The 19289-nt window shown below is 53.6% G+C and overlaps 1 protein-coding gene across 2 annotated transcripts in view; it reads left to right on the top strand.

The window, feature by feature from the left end:
* The window catches only part of MAP2K3 (mitogen-activated protein kinase kinase 3), a 29762-nt gene extending 10706 nt beyond the window's left edge, over positions 1-19056 (top strand). Inside the window, exons 1-13 of one of the 2 annotated variants that reach the window (XM_026054208.1) lie at positions 607-910; positions 5879-5911; positions 6169-6238; positions 8061-8109; positions 11629-11742; positions 12249-12368; positions 12634-12750; positions 12990-13041; positions 13751-13878; positions 14520-14597; positions 16325-16464; positions 17166-17211; positions 17679-19056. In XM_026054208.1, coding sequence (XP_025909993.1) covers positions 895-910; positions 5879-5911; positions 6169-6238; positions 8061-8109; positions 11629-11742; positions 12249-12368; positions 12634-12750; positions 12990-13041; positions 13751-13878; positions 14520-14597; positions 16325-16464; positions 17166-17211; positions 17679-17762 — 1047 coding nt within the window. In that variant the 5' untranslated portion in view covers positions 607-894 and the 3' untranslated portion in view covers positions 17763-19056. Of the gene's footprint in view, positions 1-606; positions 911-5878; positions 5912-6168; positions 6239-8060; positions 8110-11628; positions 11743-12248; positions 12369-12633; positions 12751-12989; positions 13042-13750; positions 13879-14519; positions 14598-16324; positions 16465-17165; positions 17212-17678 lie in introns of those variants that run through there. The other variant, XM_026054209.1, reaches the window with a different exon arrangement.
* The last annotated feature ends 233 nt before the right edge of the window (positions 19057-19289 follow it).

Raw genomic sequence — 19289 nt, forward strand, 5'->3', positions numbered from 1 at the left:
CCGTGCACTGTAGCCTCACTCGAGTGGTCCATACTCCCCTCCTGTCTCCCCTTCAGYCTGCAAAATGCTGGTGTTGCACTGCCCTGTATGCGTTGCATGGCATGCGTTGCATACATTGCATTGCACTGCGCCGCGTATGTTGCATTGCGTACATTGCATTGTGCTGCATACATTGCATTGTGTTGCATACGTTGCATTGCGTTGCATACATTGCGTACATTGCATTGCACTGCATCACATATGTTCCATTGCGTATATTGCATTGTGTTGCATACGTTGCATTGCATGCATTGCATTGCCATCCCTCAGCAGCACGTGGCCGATTTTGGCCCCGTGAACGTGTCCACACGGCTGCTTCACCCTGTTCTTTCAGCACAAGCATCTTTTCCTGCCGGGCATTGGGGAGGAGGGAGCGGGGCGATGCTGGGGGAGGCAGGAGTGGGCTGCAYCTCCGGAGCCGCAAGCCGGAATTGAATGATTTTAATTTGTCCCAAGAAAACACGTCCCCTCCCGGATGCCTTTTAGAAACCCGGTGCTTCAATGGCTCCTGCGCTGGCTCCCCCCCAGTTTCCTGTTTACGTCACTGCTATTTCGCTGCTGCAGTTTTTACAACTGTTGAGCTTTCAAGTGTAATCGGAGCTGAGAGCGGCAGCTGCCCATGAACCTCCGGCGTCTCCCCCRGCTCGCGAATCCGAGGGATCCGGCTCCGTGCGGAGCGGAGCCGCCGGCATCCCCGCGAGCGCCTCGGACCATGAGCGCTCGCCTGAACTGAGCTGAGGGGGTTTCGCCAGCAGCTCGGCGGCGGCTGCATTCGGCAAGGCTCCCTTTTGCGCCCTCCTCCTGCCTCCCTCGGCRGCGAGGCGTGCCCTTTCTCTTCTGCATTTCTGGGAAGCCATGGACAAGAAGCAAGGTATATGGTGCAATTTGCAAAACACATGGTGGGTGCGCGCGGATGGCTGGTTGTAATGCTAAAAGGGACCGTGTTTGTGGGGCGGATCGGGGCATGCCGTTTTCCTTCTCTTTTCTGGCAGGCTKGCATGGGAAGGGGGATCTGTGCTTGCAGCCGGGCATCTATTTTTAAAGTTCTGGAGACTTGCATATTTTGTGCATTGCTGAAAACCAGGCATCTTAATTGTAGAAGCCTATCGTGGCTAAAGGAAAATATTTGAAGGGTGAAGTTAGCTCGTGCCTCTGCTTTCGGCCGCATTCCTCAGTTGCAAGGCTTTGCAGGAGCTCTGGCGTGGTTGCTCTCTGCAAAAAAGCCTGTTGCGTTGGAAATGCAAGTGCCTGCCGTGGACTTGGCAGTCAGGAGCTCTGATTCAGCAGAGCTGACAGGTTGTTTTCAGCTCGCTCTGCTGCAGGCAACTGACTGCAAGGGGCTTTTTTCTGAAGCACCTTTTCCTCCTCTGAGGTCGCTCTTTTGCAGAAGTTGCAAGCCCGAGTTATTCACAAGAGCCCTGCTCTGCAAGGGAAGCTCAATGGGCTGATGAGTGATGGCTTTGGGCAGCTTGAGAGCCTTTTTTTCCACTTGCACGGGTAGCTTTTTCCACCCCTAACAGTGGAAAGAGTGTGGCATGTCGGCGAGGAGCTGACTCTCATGACCAGAGCAACCAAATTCACCTCTCTGCTTCGTTGTCAGGAAAGGCAAAGCTTGAATTTTATAGCCCTCAAACCTTTGGCTCTTGCTTTGCAGCAGGGATGGGAAGCGCTGTATTCCTGATATCCTCTGCCTCATCCATGACATTTGACTCTCCTTGGGTGGAAGAGAAGGGGAGAAGCCCCTGAAACACTCTCCCCAGCACAAACCGGGCTCTCCAGCTCCAGGAGCACCAAGAGCTGATTTATACCGCGGCCGCCCCCAGGACTTCACCTGGGGCTGGCACCGAGGAGGCAGCAGAGAGGTTTAATTTCAAAGGTCGGCTCAGGCAAATAGTTTTATTTACAGTTCTTTAGATTGCGCTGCCGTTCCTCTCCGCCCACGCTGAYGGAGGGCAACGATTAAGCTCGCGGGGAGCGGCGCAGCAGAGCGGGGCTTGGGCGAAGGCGCCGCGTTGGGCACTGAATGAAGCAGTTCCAGGAAACGTAAGCGCCCGCTCGTAGCCGGGGAAGGCTGCAGCATGAGAAAAAAAAATTAACTGCTAAGGGTGGTTTTTCTTTCTTTAGGAGGAAATGGTTCCTTTCTTAGCATAAAGGATGCAGCTACGTGTCCGCAGCGTCACGTCGGGGAGGCGCCCGTGCGGGGACGTCGGGCACCCCGTTTTCCCTGCGCTGGTGCACGGTGGCACGTGCTCCCGGCTGGCGTTGCCTGCCTCGTGGCCAGCACGTTTGCACGGCTCCTGCCCGGGTGCCGGCGTCAGCAGAGCTGAACTATCCATGGGAAAAACGTTGGGTTTCAGGCGCTGCTGCCAGCTGCCTCCGTGGCTCTCGGGGTGCCGGGATGTGTCCTGGGTCCCCCTGTTTGGTTACTTTTGCCATGCATGAAGGGGATCTGTAGATGCCACCAAGCAGAAGGTTTGGAAGCTCTTGGAAGTTCGGAAGCTGTCACCTCTCTTGCAGGCGCCCCGTGCCCTGGGAGAGTCCCCAGGTTTTTCAGGTGACACAAACCATTCTTCCAGTTCCTGCAGCTCTGAGCATCCCAACCTTAGGGGGATCGCAGCCATATGTGACAGACAATAACGGGGCTTCGCAGGTGATAAGGGACCAAGAGCAGCCACCTTTGGAGCTGGAAACAACTGCTGCAGCAGGGACTGCACGGATGGAATTGCAAGGTCTTGTCCTTGTCATCCCACTACGTTTTTATTTTTTGTTATTTTATTTTCCTTTTAAATCCTCCCTTCATCTCCCATCGCCCTGCAAGCCCTGGGAGGCTGCAGGGGCTGCCTGGGCGCACGCTGATCTCGTGGGGCCAAGTCTGGCAGCCGATAACACGCAGCGGGGCCGGGGAGCTGTGCAGCGGGGCTGATAACCGGGCTGGGCGGCAGCAAGGGGAAGCTGCGCTGTGCCCTGAGCTCATGCCCTGGGTATTCCCACCTGGAGCGCGCTCTGGGGAGCCAGGGAGTGTGCGGAGCTTTAGGGCAGGACTGCTGGTCTCTTGTTTTCCGGGTTGTGTCGGGGAGGAAGCGGCGCCCGCCCGCTCCACCTCCGCCTCTCTGGCTGCAAACAGCCGCCCAGGGCTGCGGTTGCTTCCTGAGAGATTGGGAGTGTGGCAGGAAATTCGGCTCGGCCAGCAGGATGCTGGAAACCTCGTGGAGCTGTGGCCCTGGCAAGTTCGGAGGCAGCAGGAACCAGCAAATTGATTTCCTGCTTTTCCCCACRGGGACAGCGTCCTGGGAGGGAAAATGTGTGATTTGCTCTCCTGCAAGCACGGGCTGAACTGGGTTTTCCATGAGCGCGAGTGGTCCAGCCGGAGCCTCGGAGCGGAGGGCAGAGAGTGCTGGTTTTATCAGGGCTTTTCCAGATGGGAGCCAGGAAATGTGTGATGGAGGTGGCGGCGGGTGGGACGAGGATGGCCGCTGACCTCAGCGCGGCAGCACGGGKTGGAGGGCACTGATTTGGGCAACGGGGAGCTCGCTGATGCCCRGGGCCCTTGCTAGGCTGTGCAAATGCCCGGGGGCCGAGCTGCGGGAATAGCTCTGGTTTTCCAGGTCTCCGGTTTTCCAGGTCTCTTTCCAGGGCCGGGAGGCGATGCCGGCTCGAGGGGTGCGCAGGCCCCGCTGGCGCCGCGTGAGTCACCGCGCCGGCCACCGCGGGCACACAAGGTGCTTTGTGCTCCCTGCTCCGGGTTGCCATGGCAATGGGGGAGACGGAGAGCAAACGGGAAGCAAAATACCAGTCGGATAAGGGGGCGTTTCGGGGCCTCACGGAAGGCCCTGGCTCGCGGCCACGTGTCCGGGAGCAGCCTTGCTCTGCGGGGCGGCAGGCGCGGGCGGACGAGCAGCCCGGATCTGCGGCTCCCCGTGGCGCCTGCACGGAGGAACGTGGGGAGGAAGCAGCCGCTTGGCCTCCCTGCGAGCCGATCCTGCGCGGATCCTGCAAATCGGCTCCTCCGTACGGAGCATCGGCATCCGCGCCGAGGCGGAGGGGGCTCGCCGTGCCCGGCTGCCTGTCCTGGCTGAGCTTTGGCTCGGGGGTCACTTGGCAGCATCCAGGGGGGACTCCAAGAAAAACTGCCAGTKGCATCTCGGAGCAGATCATGGGGGAGGTATCCTTGGCAAAAGGCTCCTGTTTGGGGTGAGCTTGCGTGCTCGGGGTGAGCTCGCTGGCTGCTCTGCAAGCACCAGGACTCGGGGACCCTGGTTGCCGGCTCTGTGACAGGTYCCCTGCATCCAGTACAGAGTGTCTGGATGCTGGATGGTGTTTTGTAAAGTCTCATCTGTGAGCGCTTGGGGTGATTTATAGCTCCCTCTCCTCGGCTCTGCTTGGATGAGGGATTGGGAGGGGAGACACTGCTGGCTCGTGAGCTGGAAACGGCGGCTGCCGTGACATGGTCCGGTCCCTGGAGACCTTTTCCTTCCAACTCTTGGTTGAGTTTGGAGCAGAGCATCTCGTTAGGTGAGAGTCACCATCTGCATGGCCAAGACAGAGAGACCTCCGGTGAAACAGGACAGTGCCTGAGTTGGGTTGGAAGCCCCATCCTGTGCTTCAGGGCCTCTGCCAACATCTGCAGCGTGTCCCAAGGGAAGGAGAGAGACCCCATAGCCACAGCTGGGCTTCCCAGAGCAGAGGCCTGGTGGGAATTGTGCGTGGAGGTGGATCTCCCTGCTCGAGGTGGTCTTGCCGGTGCCACATGGCTTCTCCAACGGGCTGCACCTCCCGTCCTGCCCGCTGAGAACCGGCTGCCTCCTCTCTCCCTCCCTTTCCCAGCCATGCTCGGAGTGCTGGACTTTGTCCATGTGGGTGTCCCCCAGAGCCAGGCCGGTAGGAGCCATTCCTTATTCCCCGGGAGCCTGTCCAAGGCCGTGCGGAGCCGGGAACTGCCCAGCTCCCAGCCGCTCGCTCGGAGATCACCCTGCACCTCTTGCTTCTAATGCACCTTCCAGGTCCAGGTGGCCTGGAGCACCTTTAGCTGCAAACCACAGCAGCCCCCGTGTCCCTGTTGGGAGGGCTTAAGTAGCAAGGCAGGGCTTTGGCTGTCTTGGATGCATCTCCTTGCAGCCTCCATGCAGAGCTCCCATCGGGGAAGATCCCACGCACTAAAGCTGGATTGCTCCCAATTCCCTCCTAGCAGAAAATGCACAGCCCACAGGAAACTTGAGGAGCTTGGCTAAAGTGCGATCATGGTTTCAGTGGCTGTCCCAGAGCAAGCTTTGAGGGCCACCACTGGAGCGCGGGTGTTCGTGATATCCACATTCCCTCAAGAACAACCGGCCTCGTGGATCCCAGTGCGGATGTGCAGCAGGACCTCCTTGCTGGTCCCCACAGGGTGCCAAGAGCCCCAGGGCTCCCACAGTTCTGCTGCATAGATGGGATGAGCTGTGTGTGACAGGGTGGCATGTCCCTCCCTGAGGGTGCCTGAGCATGCACGAGATGCTGGGAACCGTGGGATTCTCACTGCATTGGAAAATATGCCATCTCTTCCCAAGAAGGTCTGGATGGAAGCCTGGATCTTGTGGGAAAAGGAGGAGTTAGGGAAAGAGGAGCATTTTTGGGAACCTCATGTGTCGCTAATGGCATGGGGACCTCTTGTGGATGGACAAACTGGGATGGACCCAGTCTCCTGGGGCCTTGCTGCTTCCAAGCCCTGGCATTTTCTCCCCACAGAATGTGCAACCAGGACTATTTGTCTCGGACCATGTGTGGGGCTGTAAGGGATCTGATTTGTACCCAGCTTGTCTGGAACAGGAAGGCTAACCCGGTGTGTCTCTTCTATCTCTTTCAGATTCCAAGGGATCCTTGGAGCCACACAAACCAGGTTAGTGCCCAGCAAAAATGGCGCTTTTAATCCGTCTCGTAAACGTCGGCGATTAAAAATCTCCATAGATGGGGCAGAAGGCCAGGGTCATTGCTAGGGGAGGAGGGAGCCTGTGGAAGAGCAGTTGGATTGAGTTTGGATGGAGTTGGGCTGCAGCATCGTGGGGCCTGGCTAGCTGGTAGCTGTGGGCAAGAGGATGCTTGAAGGAAGAAAGAAGGGAAGAGGTTTGCAGCTCACATGTGCATCTTCTCTTCTAGCAAAGAGCAAGAAGAAACGGGAGCTGAGGATACCATGTTTCACCATCAAGCAGCCCGTTGCCAACACAACGTAAGTGTCTCCACTGCTTGAAACCAACCTGAGGTTCTCCAGAGCCTCTGGATTCAGAGTGGGCTGATGGGGAAATGCCTGGGTAGACTTTACAAAATCAGCATAGTTAGGGTATGTTCTTTTCCTTGAGTTATGGCTTGTGGCTGATGACGAGGAATTACACACTTGCACACGTGCACGCATGTATGTACCCTGGGAATGCCTCTCTGGGAGACATCTCTTTGCCTAAAATAGCCAAAGGGCAAAGGCCTTGCTGGGAGATTCCTTCTGCAGCTCTGCTGATGCCGAAGGACAAGGCTTGGTGAACTGGGACAGAAGAGGTGAACGTTTTCAGTGCATGGGAAGAGAAGAGATGGTGTCAGCTGCGTGGAGGCAGGTGTAGGGTTAGGAGGGTTGGCAAGAGGTCCTCTGTGGCATGTCACCCTCCCTGTGACCTGTGCGTCACTCTCAGCTCCCTGCCTTGGTGCAAGGACAACACAGAGCAGCTCGAGGTGCTCTGCCACATACTGCTTGTTGCCAAGGGCCAGTGCCCAGCTGTATCTCAGGGCATTGGAATTTGTCTGCCCTGTTTGTTTCACGCATCTGACGCTTGTTGTGCTGTGGAGGAGAATCAAGTTTAGCAGCATTCAGCTTGACAAAAAGCAGACAACTCAAATTCCTCCTCCATGTGATCCTCCAAAACACCTTGGGTTGTGCCCTGCTGCTGAGCCTTGTTTGCTCCAGAAACCTTCTCCTAGGACCATCCCTGCTGCAGGAGAGCAGTTAAAACCTAAAAGGGGATCACGCAGACAGGACAGATTCCCCAGGGGAAATATCCAGTGTATATCCAGGACTATCCAGTGTAGCCTGCATTCTCCAAGCTCTGCATGCCACCTCCTTCTCCCTGGGGCTGCATCTCTCTCTCTGCTCCTATCAGTGTTTGAATTTCCCCTGGAGAAAGGGTCACGCCTGAGTTTGCTGGGCGCTTRCATGCCCAGAGCAGTGCTGAGAAGGCTCGTGCTAGGCATGCACAATTTCTTTTCTCTGAACTTTCCAAGATGTAATGCAAATATTTGCACAGTGCAAGGCTTTCACTGTGAGACTGAATACTTCCTTAAAGCTGGGGGTTGCCTTATTGCTCTGATGGGAATTAGAAGGATGAACAAAATTGGGCAATTCCCGCTCTTTCAAATAGGCAGAGCAGAAAAAGCAAGGCACAAGAGACAAAAGCTAATGTCAGCTGTAGAAGCACCATGCCACAAGTAATATGAAGTGACCAGCAATGGGGCAAAAGCCATAGAGGAAGACTTTCACCTGTGTGGTGTCCTATGTGGAGTGTGACACTGTAAAATACTGGGTTCCTCTGCCTGCCAGGCTGTCCACAACAGGCCTTCAAGTGTACACAAATGATTCACGCTGGAGGAATTACCTGTTGTTCTCTGGGTGTGTATTCCAAGCTCCGTGGCTGTCCTGTTACAACACCTGCCTGTCAAAACATGACAGCCGAGCTGCTCTGCTGCAGAGACATCTCATCTGATCAGTCTTGGTCCCTTGGGCTCCTGGACAGAGATGGTTTCTTAGCCTGTTGATTTAGCCTGATCTAACTGCCTCTTTTGGGTTCTTGCTGGCCGTGTTCAGCAAATGCTTTGTGGGTGTGGACTGAGGTTTTRCTTGCACAATTAAAGCATTTGAGAGTGTTGGAAGGGGCTGATTTGAACGCCTAATGACAAGGCACCGCAGCAAGCTGTGGCTAAAAGCACCCGAAGGAACATGAAAACCTAGTTTTAGCTAAGAAGGTCAACAGAGGTGTGCTTTGTGCTGACTCTTTTCTCTTCTCTTGCAGACCCCCAAGGAATTTGGACTCCAGAACATTCATTACCATTGGAGATAAAGTATGTGCAGCACGGTTTCTTTTTGCTTGCTTCCAGTCTTGCTTGCCCCTTTTATGGCAGATTTCATGGGTGATACTCTCTTGTCAGCTTGTAAAATCAGATTTTGATATTTCAATGCAAACTTGAACAGCCGTGAGAAGGACTGTGCTGTCCTAGTGCACCTCAGGGAGAAGTCTTTGAAGGCATGAGATATCCCTCAGCAAGACCTTTTCCCTGTTGAACACTGGGCCTCTGTTCTAATGTTTAGAGCACTGACTACTTGGGACAGATCCTGAATGGCAGAGCTAAGCTGACTGGGAGGGAGCAATTCATAAACTGGTTCCTGAGTTTTGGGTGAAGTGGAAAACCCTATGAACACTTCTGCCAAGGAGATTATCCTGTTCCTTTTGTCAGGAAGGTGGAAATTCCCTGCAAGGGAGTCCTTGTCTGCCCTGCAGTAGGGCCCAGATTGCCAGAAGCCACAGTGRAGGTGGTGGCAGAGGGACTAGGTTTGCATTGCTTCGTTCTTGTTGGCGGCCCCAAGATCCAGCATCCAAGATCCAAGATCTGTGGCATGCTCAGAGCACTGTCAGGCATCACCACGGTGCTGGGGGATGTATTGCATCTATGCTTCCTTATATCAGTATCTTTAAGATGCACAGGTTGTCCAGAGAGACCTTGGGTCTCCTGAGCTGCTGCTGCCTGTGGTTCCTGGTGGTCGGGATTGCAGGTGAGGTGCAGGCTTTGGTGTCTGGGATGGAGGCGCAGGTGAGCACACAGGACTGTAGAGCACCCCAGCAGCAAGATGGGCTTGTCGGGGGACCCGAGCACTCTCTAGCTGCTCTCTCCTGCCTGCAGGCGGTCCCTGCAGGTGATGCCAGCAGGCAGGGCTAGGGACGCCTGGCCTARCGTGCAGGCAGTGAGCAATGTTGTCCTAGCGAGAGATCACAGAGCTGCCTGCACAGCCCTGCCCGTGACCTGGCTSCCAATGGAAAGATCCAGTCCATCCACACTAAATCAGCGTGACCTCGCTGTGCTGCCCGGCCGCCGCAAACAAAGTCCCTCTTGTCCTGCTGACCTGCGGGGCTGTTTTACTGCTGGTGTCCAAAGAGAAGCAGAGCACAAAGTTGCTTTCTGGCTCTCCAAAGCTATTCCTATTGGCCCGATGAAAAATGCTGCTAGAAATAGCCACCCCCTCTCTTTTGTTTCATTCTCTTGTTATGGGCTCTCCTGGGGCTGCAGAAGGCTGATTGCAAGTGAGCTAAAAATACCATCCATTGGATCAGCCCTATATCTAGCYGCTTACTTTGCAGGCTGGACAGGTGCTCAGCTGGTGGCCCCTTGTGCTGGAGAAGGTTTTGGGGCATGGGGAGATAGGAGGGAAGGAAGGGGAGGAGAGGAAAGCAATCGTGTTTGGTGCTCTGGGTATTAGTAACACGGACGGAGCTGCTCTGCAGCAGCCTGGGCAGCAGTGTGTGCAAAAAGAGAGTGCCAGAGCTTGGAGAAGTTCACTGTCCTTGTGGCCTTTGCTGTGTGATTTGTTATCCGAGTGTTTTCCCTGCAAGAGTTGCCCACCATTAAGAGTACACGATGTGACTGAGCCTTTAGTGCTGCTCGGTCGTGACATGGTAATATCAAGGAAAGTGTCTGTCTGGGAATATCCCTTCTTGGATAAACATCATCTGGGCTCTGCCTGCTCTGGGGGTTACCGGAGCTGCTTGATCCAGGTGCTTGGAGCAACACAGTGTGGGAATGGGCTTGGGCAGAGGCTGGCTTTGGGCCGTGGTGCCAGATGGTGACCTTGGGTCCCTTAAATCCTTGCAGGGGATGTCCTGCACCCCCRTTACCGGCTCAGCCACCCCGGGGCCGTGGGGTGAGCGATGCCGGGAGGGGACAGTGCTGGTCACGTCGGTGCGTGGCCTCTGTTGCTGGGCAGGGTTCCTGCAGTGTGCTGGGAATGGCCAGCTTCTGGGGAAGCCTTCGGGTAAATGCCAGGAAAAAAAAGAAAGAAAACACAATAACCTGGAACAATTGCAGAACATGTGTCCYGAAAAGCACCACCAGATCCTTCCCGGAGGCCCCTGTGGGAGCCAGAAGCCTGTGCTGCACCARTACCCGGGCCAGCACGCTGGGGGCTGCATGCATCCCTGCTAGCCGCACTCCGCTCCTTAACGCATCCCGCATCCTGCCCAGAAAGGGGCTGACACCTCCCGGCGCGAGGCAGCACATATCTTAGCGCTGAGCTCAAGCCCAGCCCTCTCCTGCTCCCGGCTCGGCCGCCCGCCAGCCACATCTGCTTTGGATAAATGGAGCTGGGGCTGGCTGGAATGTCCGGCGGAGCGGGTCCCTCCCGGCCGYGGCGCGTCCCGGTGCCCGGCGTGCAGCGGGAATGCTGGCCGGCAGCCACGGCGCCCCGCTCGGCTGCTCCGCCGTCTCCGCTCGGCTCCGGGTGTACCTTGGAGGTGTACCTCCACCCTTGGAGGTGGCCTTTCCAATGCTTTGCCCTCCAGGCTTTTCCCACCCTTGCTGCCCTGCTGGCTACGGGGTCGGTTTGGCATCCTGGTGTTATTTTTTGTTCCCTGAGACCAGAGGAAAAGCGGAGAGGCYGGGTGAAGTCCTGCCTGGCTAAAAGGAGGCCTGTAGCTTATTAAGAGCAATGAAGGCAGAGTCCAAAAATAGCCCTTGTCTCACTCGGGCAGCTCGTCCCTGCCCAGCAGAGCAGACGATTAGAGGCTAATGTGTGTTTAGGGAAACTTGTTGGGTTGCACAGAAACTTGCTCCTTGCTGCAGGGGGTTGTCTGGGCACAGGAGATATATATATATATATATATTTTTCTGCTTGAAACAAGGCTTACATAATTGCATTTGCCTTTGCTCCTTCCTCACTGCTTGCTCATGTTTTACCGTCCTGGCTGGTGGCAGGAGAAAGTGTGGAAGCAGGCAGGAATCATTAGAGCTCCCTGATATTACACAGCTCTGTGTTACTGTGTRCACCCAGCCATCTAAGAGAGGTTTTGCATAAGTGGAGATGTTATTAGGTGGCTGGGTATTATCTGATGATCACCTAGCACCCAGCAAGAGGAGGGCGAGGGAACACAGCTGGATGCAGGGACTGGGAGCGGGAAGCGGCCGAGGCTCTTCATGGTTACCCATGTTGGCATTGGAGCTGATGAAATCCTCCAAGTTGTTTCAGCAAGCACAGAAATGCCCTTGTGTCAGTAATGCCAACCAGGGGAGAGGCACCAAACTTTGGTGGCCCTGGTGAAATGGATAAAACTCCTCATCTCCRACTTCAGAGAGGGAATTGAATGAGCCCTGATGAGCAGTGCGAGAGGATTCAGGCTCTGATTCAGCARATACAGAACTACAACAACAAAAAATCCATCTTCTCTTCTATGTATGATGCTTCTCCTACATATAAGAGCTGCTGGGGTAGAGGTGCTCGTATTGAGCCTCTATCAATGCCTTTGGTGATAAGCAGGCACCTCTCTGAGTTTTGTCTCTGAGTTTTGTCTCTGAATTTTGTCTCTTTTCGTCCAGAACTTCGAGGTGGAGGCTGATGACCTGGTGACTATTTCGGAGCTGGGCCGTGGGGCCTACGGTGTGGTGGAGAAAGTCCGGCATGCCCAGAGTGGCACCATCATGGCCGTGAAGGTGAGGAACAGGGCTGGGCATGGGCACAGGCAGCTCCAAGGGGGCAGCGCTGGACTCTGCTGGTCACAGCGGAAYGGGGACATGGAGGTGAAGGGGTCTTGGCATTCTCCAATGTCCCTGCACAGCCTCACGCTGCTGTGAGGGTGCTGAGGTCGGCTGGACACTGCAGCTCTCGATAAGCAGGTGCTGAAATCCAGGCTTGGTGCCCACAGCCAGTTAGTTGGGATGTCAGAGTGCCCGCTGAGGCTGCTGGCTGGATCCCCCRTCTGTGGTGGGGTCTGCCAAGGTTTTTGTAATTCCTTAGGGTGCTGTCGGAAAGAGGAGGTCTGGGCATCTCCTCAGAGTGTCACTATCAGCAAGATCAGTGCAAAATGCTTGTCCTGGGCTCAGACTACACGTCCTTTTAGTCAGAGCGAGGCAGTCTCCCTCCTTAAATTATAGTATTATTTCACATATGTCCAAAAAAAATCTCTTTTTTCTTTCTCTTCCCCGTTTTTTTGTCCCAGAGGATTCGAGCGACAGTGAACACTCAGGAGCAGAAGAGGTTGTTGATGGACTTGGACATCTCCATGAGGACAGTCGACTGCTTCTACACTGTCACCTTTTAYGGAGCCCTCTTCCGAGAGGTACTGAGATAGTGTGAGAGCGTGTGCGCTACACAGCACCTTGTGTGTGTGATAGCTGAGCAGCTGTATCCATGTCTACCCAGTGCAGTGCCTGTGTGGCACCCTGTCCAGCGCAGTGGCTGCACAATGGGGACATCAGGTTGTCCTTGGGGACATCAGGTTGTCCTGTGTGGAAGGAGCAGTGTCTGTCCATGCTGATCCCTTCAGCTCCCAGGTTTCTGGTGAATCCTCTCTTCCCCCACCAATGACTTTGCTCTGTCTGCAGGGCGATGTGTGGATCTGCATGGAGCTCATGGACACCTCCTTAGATAAATTCTACAAGAAGGTGCTCGAGAAGAAGAAAACCATCCCTGAAGACATCTTGGGGAAGATGGCCGTGTCTGTGAGTACCTCTTGGGTTTATATGTCATTTAGTCTCTCCCCTGAGCATCATGATGATTCATAACACGCCTTGTGTGTAGCTTGATGCCATAAGGCTACATTTTGCTTTCAAATTGGGGATTGCTGCCTGCAGCTCTTCAGAGCCCTTCTGCAGGACACAGTATTTGGAAATGAGCAGTGTTTTTGCAGGGAAAGGTTGGTGCTGGGTGTGACTGACTCTTTTGCTCTTTTTGTCACCAGATTGTACGAGCGCTGGAGCATCTGCACAGTAAATTGTCTGTGATCCACAGAGGTATGTACTGGGTGAGGTTAGCATGGTGTGGCTGGAGTTCTAACCTTAAAATAGATTATGCAAAGGGTCYTTTCCACAAAATATATGGAGTGTGTGGATGTTCCCTTCTTGGGTCTGCTTGCATGATCTGTTCTTTTCCTCCTTTACAAAGGAAGGGTTGAACATTATGGCTGAATTCCCCACTGTCTGAATTATSGGCATCTCTGTCTCTCTGTCTGAGYAGAGAGATGAATTGAGGGTGGTTCTTGGGAACGAAATCCCCTAGCTTTCCTGTCTGGGTAGTTTTAGTCAGGTGCAGTCTAAAAGAGACTTTGCAAATCGAGGGTGGGAATCTTCATGGCCAGGTGTTGTTTCTTCTATACCTCTGGACAGATTGAGACAAGGGTTGTCCCAAGAACCCAGTGGAAGTTGAGCATTTAAGGCTGCCTTGGGCACAGAAATCTCTCCTAAGGAGTTGGGCATTAACTCCTCAGCATCTTATTTCTTATTTGACCTGCTTTGTTAGAGAGGAGGCCTCTTCTTCCCTGAGGGCCTGATTCTAGTTTTTTGGTGAACAGCCTTTGCTGAAGGAAAGGAATGGTGGGGCTTTGCCTTTTTCCTYGTTTAAGGCCCTCCTAGTCCTCTTGTTCAGCAGGAAATATTTTTCTGTATTAACTTTGTGGTACCTCAGCAAAAAACTTGATGTCTTCTCTCATGTTCTCTCCCTTAGATGTGAAACCTTCCAATGTGCTAATCAACAAGGAGGGGCATGTGAAAATGTGTGACTTTGGAATCAGCGGCTATTTGGTGGACTCTGTGGCGAAGACCATGGATGCTGGCTGCAAACCATACATGGCTGTAAGTGTATTTGTGTGGGATCTAGGCTGACATCCTTCAGCTGCCTTCAGCCTTGGCTTGAAGAGGCTGTCACATAGAAATCAGTCCTGATTCTTCCCAGTACTGAGAAAGAAACCACAGCAACGTGCTCTATGCATCCTGACTCAGCAGAGTCCTCTAAGGACGGGATTACACTCCCATTAAGCTCTGCTGTTTGCATTAATCCTATGGCAGACTCTTCCTTCATCACCTTCCATTTGCAGAAGGGTAAGGGACTGGCTAATGATTTGTGATGGCTGAAAAGTTGGCTAGAAGGTGCTGAGGCTCTTCTTGGTAGGCTCATTTTAAAGTTTGCTTCATCCTCTCAAATTGGTTTGAATTTCCCATTGCCATCCATGGCAGATCTCCCGGGGATCATGCCACATGCATTGTACAAGTCTTACTTGGGAGCTGGAGAAGAGTTCATGTGGGTTATGTGGAGCAAAATGTGGCCTTCATCGGTGCTTGCAGATATAACCCAAACCCTGCCCTCATGGGAAGCTCTGTGCCTGAATGTGAGCCAGGAGAATTCACTTGGGCTGGGTTTTGTAGCCAAAAGTTTMCTGTGTTTTACTCTGGGAAAGCAAGATAGAGCTGTAGTATCTTTCATTTTGCTGTTACAGCCGGAGAGGATAAACCCAGAGCTGAACCAGAAGGGCTACAACGTGAAGTCGGATGTCTGGAGTCTTGGGATCACAATGGTAATGTAGGAGRGCTGCAGCCGGCATTTCTTGGGGTGGGACAGGGTATTTTCAGGGGGGGCTCCAACYCTGCCATGCTCAGAAGCATCTAATGGCTTCACTTTGGGTGGTTATACACCAAAAGGGCCAAATTCGGAGTTTGTAACTTAGAGCATGAGCCAGATTACACAAGACAGTGCTGTGGTGGTGCTCTGTGCATCCAGCGATACCTCACCCCTGAAGCTGGGTTTGCTGTGGCCGGATCACAGCCTTCCTGTATGCACAAGCCTCCCACAGGAGCCAAGTTTCCCCGAAATATCAGGATGAGTTGGTCTCCCCTGCTCCGACTCAGGGTAGTGTGCGTGCTGCTTGTAGGTGCCTGACAGCAGCCACCAGGAAGGGGAAATACTTTCAGTTCCAAAATTGCAGCTGCTCAGGACAATTTATCTGCCTCCTGCGAGAAGAAACGGATCTTACAGAACACAGCTGAGATCTTCTGGCGCCAGAGAACAAAGGAAATCCYAGTTGCTGGCTCAAAGGAGGCTACCTGGGAATGATTTTTTTTGCTTTCCAGGAGGCTCCCTCTGTGTGTGTGGGTAGATGATTTCAGGAATAAAAAATAGCAGCGACCTTAGTTTGAGGTTTTGCATCCCTACATTTGTGTGCGCTGCACGGATCTCTGGGCAAATACTCCTTCTTCCCCAGCCAGTCTTGTCCTCGATGCCAAAACCAAACCCCTTTTCCTGCTGGTGTCCACGTGCCAGCGCAGAGCAGAGCTAAACTGCTTGGCAGCCATGGAGCAGGCTGGAAATGTAATCAGGCCCTGGCTTTCCTCCTGAGATGCAGGAAGCTGTGGGATGGGAGATTTTTGTGAATGACAAAATCCCTGAACCTTTCCAAAGCTGGATTGGAAAGGGGACCTTGCTGATAGTCTGCCAGCCTGCAGCTGGATGGAGCCCTGGCCTGTGTGATTCCCTCCAGTGTCCCTTCCAATGTCTTCCTTCTGGGCTGGCTTCCTGCTTTTTTTTTTTTATTTTATTTTTTCCAAATTCTGAAGGCATTTGCATGATTCCAAACTGGCTGTTTTTAGGGTGAGAGAGGTGCAGAGCTAATCAGGGCCTTTCCAGGGAGGTGGCTTCATTCAGCAGCAGAAATGAAGTCCTCGGCTCTGAGCCTGATGCAGGCAGGAGCCTCTGCTCTGCCCAACATCCTTTCAGATTCCTCATTCTTCAGTCCTCMATCCCATCCCATCCCACCTCAGGCAGCTCTGGAGGTCTTGGGGTTTGTGTCGAGAAAGGCCCTTGGTGTGAGGAGATGCCTGGTGCAAAGTGCTTGCCTGAGGTGGCTTGGCAAAGATCTTTCTAAATGACGATATARCACTTATTTTTCCTTTGGTTTGTGGACTTTTTTGTGTGTATAGCTCATACAATGCTAACCTGAAGCCCATAGGCCAGTTTATGGTCAGAAATGGTGTGCATGCTTTATTGTATTTTTAAAAAATCCTCAATTTCTGTATCTTTGGCTGCTTCCTGCAAGTGTGTTAATTTGCTGAGTAGGCCTCAGAAGGAAGTATTTTGGGCTCTGTGTCTCCTTATTTATATAATATATATAGATAAATGGGCTGACCCAATTCAAAAACGGTTTGTGAGGGAAAAGCCTTTTCATTTTGCATCCCAGTTTGCTTTGGACACTTGAGGTGGGCACATGTGTGGGGATGAGACCTGGTTTCAGCCTGTCTTCTTCCTCAGATCGAGCTGGCCATTCTTCGCTTCCCGTACGAGTCCTGGGGGACCCCCTTCCAGCAGCTCAAGCAGGTGGTGGAGGAGCCTTCCCCCCAGCTGCCTGCYGATCGCTTCTCCAAGGAGTTCGTGGACTTCACGGCACAGTGGTGAGTCTTCAGCAGCAACTAGATGCTTCTCCCAGCTTGGCTGGGCTGGAGTCCTGATCCACGGGAGTAAATTGGAGTAAAGCACAGGACTGGGTTTGTCATCATTTCAGAGGCTGTTTCTGCCCATCTCCCCATGCTGAGCTGGCATTTGGCCACAGCAGGAAGTGCTGCCCAGACTGGTTTTGCTCTCAGCCTGACTCATTCAAGCTGGTTGCAAAGCGAAGAGGTTTCTCTTCCCTTTCTGCTGTTAATGCTGCTGAAAATTTTGGTGGTTTCTGGCAAAGTGGCAGTGAAACCAGAACAAACCCCTGGCCAGTGTCTGGGTGCCTCTGGCTAAATCTGCTTTGTGGGGACTGTGCAGCAGCCAATGAGCTGCTGCCATCGGGGTGCAGCTCTGTGGCCTCGATGCCACTTGCTTCAAGCTGCTGCARAGAGGTGAGCCCGGTGAGATGGGTCTCCAACAAACCCTGGTGTCTCCCCACCCACTGTCATGGCAAAATACCCCAAGTTGTGTTTTCCAGTTACCTGCCTGGCAGTTTTGCAGGGTCCCGTGGTTCAAATCTGCATGGSCAAGCAGGGAGAGGAATGGGAGCTGCCCAGGAGAGAGGGCAACGTTGCTTGGGAAAGGGGGGTTCCTTTGTGATAGACTGCACAGGGAAAAAAAGAACCCACAGGCCATTTCTCCCAATTTTCTCTTGCAGCTTAAGGAAGAACCCTGCTGAGAGAATGAACTATTTAGAACTTATGGTAAGTGCCGAGTCAGTTCCTCTGGTGCTTTAGTCTTGCAACGTGTATTAAAAGTGAAATGAAGGGCCCAGTAGGTCCCTAAAAGTGGGACAACAGGAGATAGGGGGAACTTAGCCTTGGAGGTACATAGCAGGGTGGTCGTAGCATGTCTAGGCTGGCGGGATGTGGAAAGGTTTGGCAGGTTGGAACTTCTAGGGGTTTCTCCTTCTGTCATCTACTTTTGGTGGGTTTAGAGTAAAAGCCTCAAGTGACGGTGGAACAGCTGCCATGKTTGGTCATCCATCTGGGTTTAAACCTAGAAACATGAGATGTGAATGCATTAGCCTTTGAGCTAAAGGCTGGCATCTATGGGAGCTTTGGGATCCACCAGGAACTTGTGCTCTTGTGCTCAACCAGCTGGGACAACGAGCTCTTGTGCTCGTGTTAACTTGGGCAGGAATTGATGCCATCTCGGTTCTTGTTGGCAGGAACATCCCTTCTTTACCTTGCACGACACCAAAGAGACTGACATGGCCTCCTTCGTGACAGAGATCCTCGGGGAAGACTCCTAACTCTCCGACCTCGCGGCTGCGCACGGTCCCCTTCACCCAGCACCCCGACTTCTCTGCAGAAGAGCAAATGAGGACTCGAGCTAACAGTGGTTTGCACAGATCGCATTTCCCCAGCCCGTTGGCATCTCCGGGCCTTGCCGTTTCTTTTTAATTTGCCCCAAACAACCCCCCACCCCAGGAGGAGCCTTTTGAAGCTGACACGCACTCAACTAAGCTGCCGAGACCCGCGGGCTCAGGAGCTCCCCGGATGACACCCGGCAAACGCCGTGCGCGGCGCGAGGAGAGGCCCGTGGTACCCGAACTGAGGCCAGGAGGCTGGACTGGGGCAAAGGATGTGAAAGGGCCTCTTCCTTCCCCAAGAACCTGCGCACAGCGTGGGGGATTCCTGCGTGTATTCCCCTTTGCTGCCTGGGGATGGCTGAGGGAGCAGTTTTTCCTCCTGCTCCCTTCCCCTTCTCCCTTGCCTGCAGGGAGCCCAAGGGCCACGTCCTAGAAAGCCCGGTCTCCTTTTGCTTTCCTCTGTGCCCAGCTCTGTGCCACCAGGATCCTGGCGAAGCTCTTAGGAGGCCCTGGGGCTGCCTGGCCACAGCTGTGTCCTCTTGGCACCTGCCACAAGGTCTCACGACCCTTCCAGGCAGCACCAGACCTGGTGCCCACCTCCCATTGCGCTCACCGAGCCAATGCACCAGTTGCATAGGGAGAAGGAAAAAAAAAAAGGCATTTTTAAATGAATCCAGCTTGCTTAAGCTTCACCCCACACTCCCCACAGCTCCTCATCCAGGGCACAGAGTCCCGGGCGCTGCCACCTKGCCCTGCCTGGATGCGTCTGCACTGCAGCCCCACGGCCGCTCCGGAGCGTGGGCATCACTCCCTGCCTTCGCCTTTCCCGCTCCAACCGGGAGGATGCTCCATCTCCCTTCCCACCGGGGGCTCCCGCAAGACCTCGCACTGTGCCACGCGCTCCTTCGGAGGCCACCCGGGTCCCACCGAGCTCCTCGGCACCACAAACCAGCACCTTGCACGGGGGCTGCTGACAGTTGTACATTTTGTGTCTATATATAAACAGACTTTGCAACGTGTTTTGATCTAACTTGCTATAAATTAAAGCCCTTCTGCATGGGGGGAAGGAGGAGCGATTCCTTCTCCGCCAACAAATCCACTGTGAAAACCTGATGTGTTTCCCCGCTCTCCCAGCCTGAGCGCTCCCCACRGAGCTGCGGGAGCAGAAGGGATCGCTGTCTTCTACTGTATATGATCACAGGATAAACGCACCGGCTGTGGATTTTGTGGGATTTTTTTGTTTGTTTGTTTTGTTTTTTTATTATTAGATTGAGTTTTCAGAGGGATTTTGTCTTTTTTTTTAATATATATTGGTGTGTGTGTCCGTGTGTGCGCATATATATATATATTATATATTTTTAAATCAGTGATGAATGTGTGAAAATATATGTGGCCAGCAAATTTGGTGAAAGGGCTAGCAACGTTCTGGCTTAGTTTGGGGAGGCTGGGAAGGAGTCACTAAAACAT

This window comes from Nothoprocta perdicaria, unplaced genomic scaffold (assembly GCF_003342845.1).
Source record: "Nothoprocta perdicaria isolate Ctin4 unplaced genomic scaffold, notPer1 scaffold_12, whole genome shotgun sequence".
Taxonomy (NCBI): domain Eukaryota; kingdom Metazoa; phylum Chordata; class Aves; order Tinamiformes; family Tinamidae; genus Nothoprocta; species Nothoprocta perdicaria.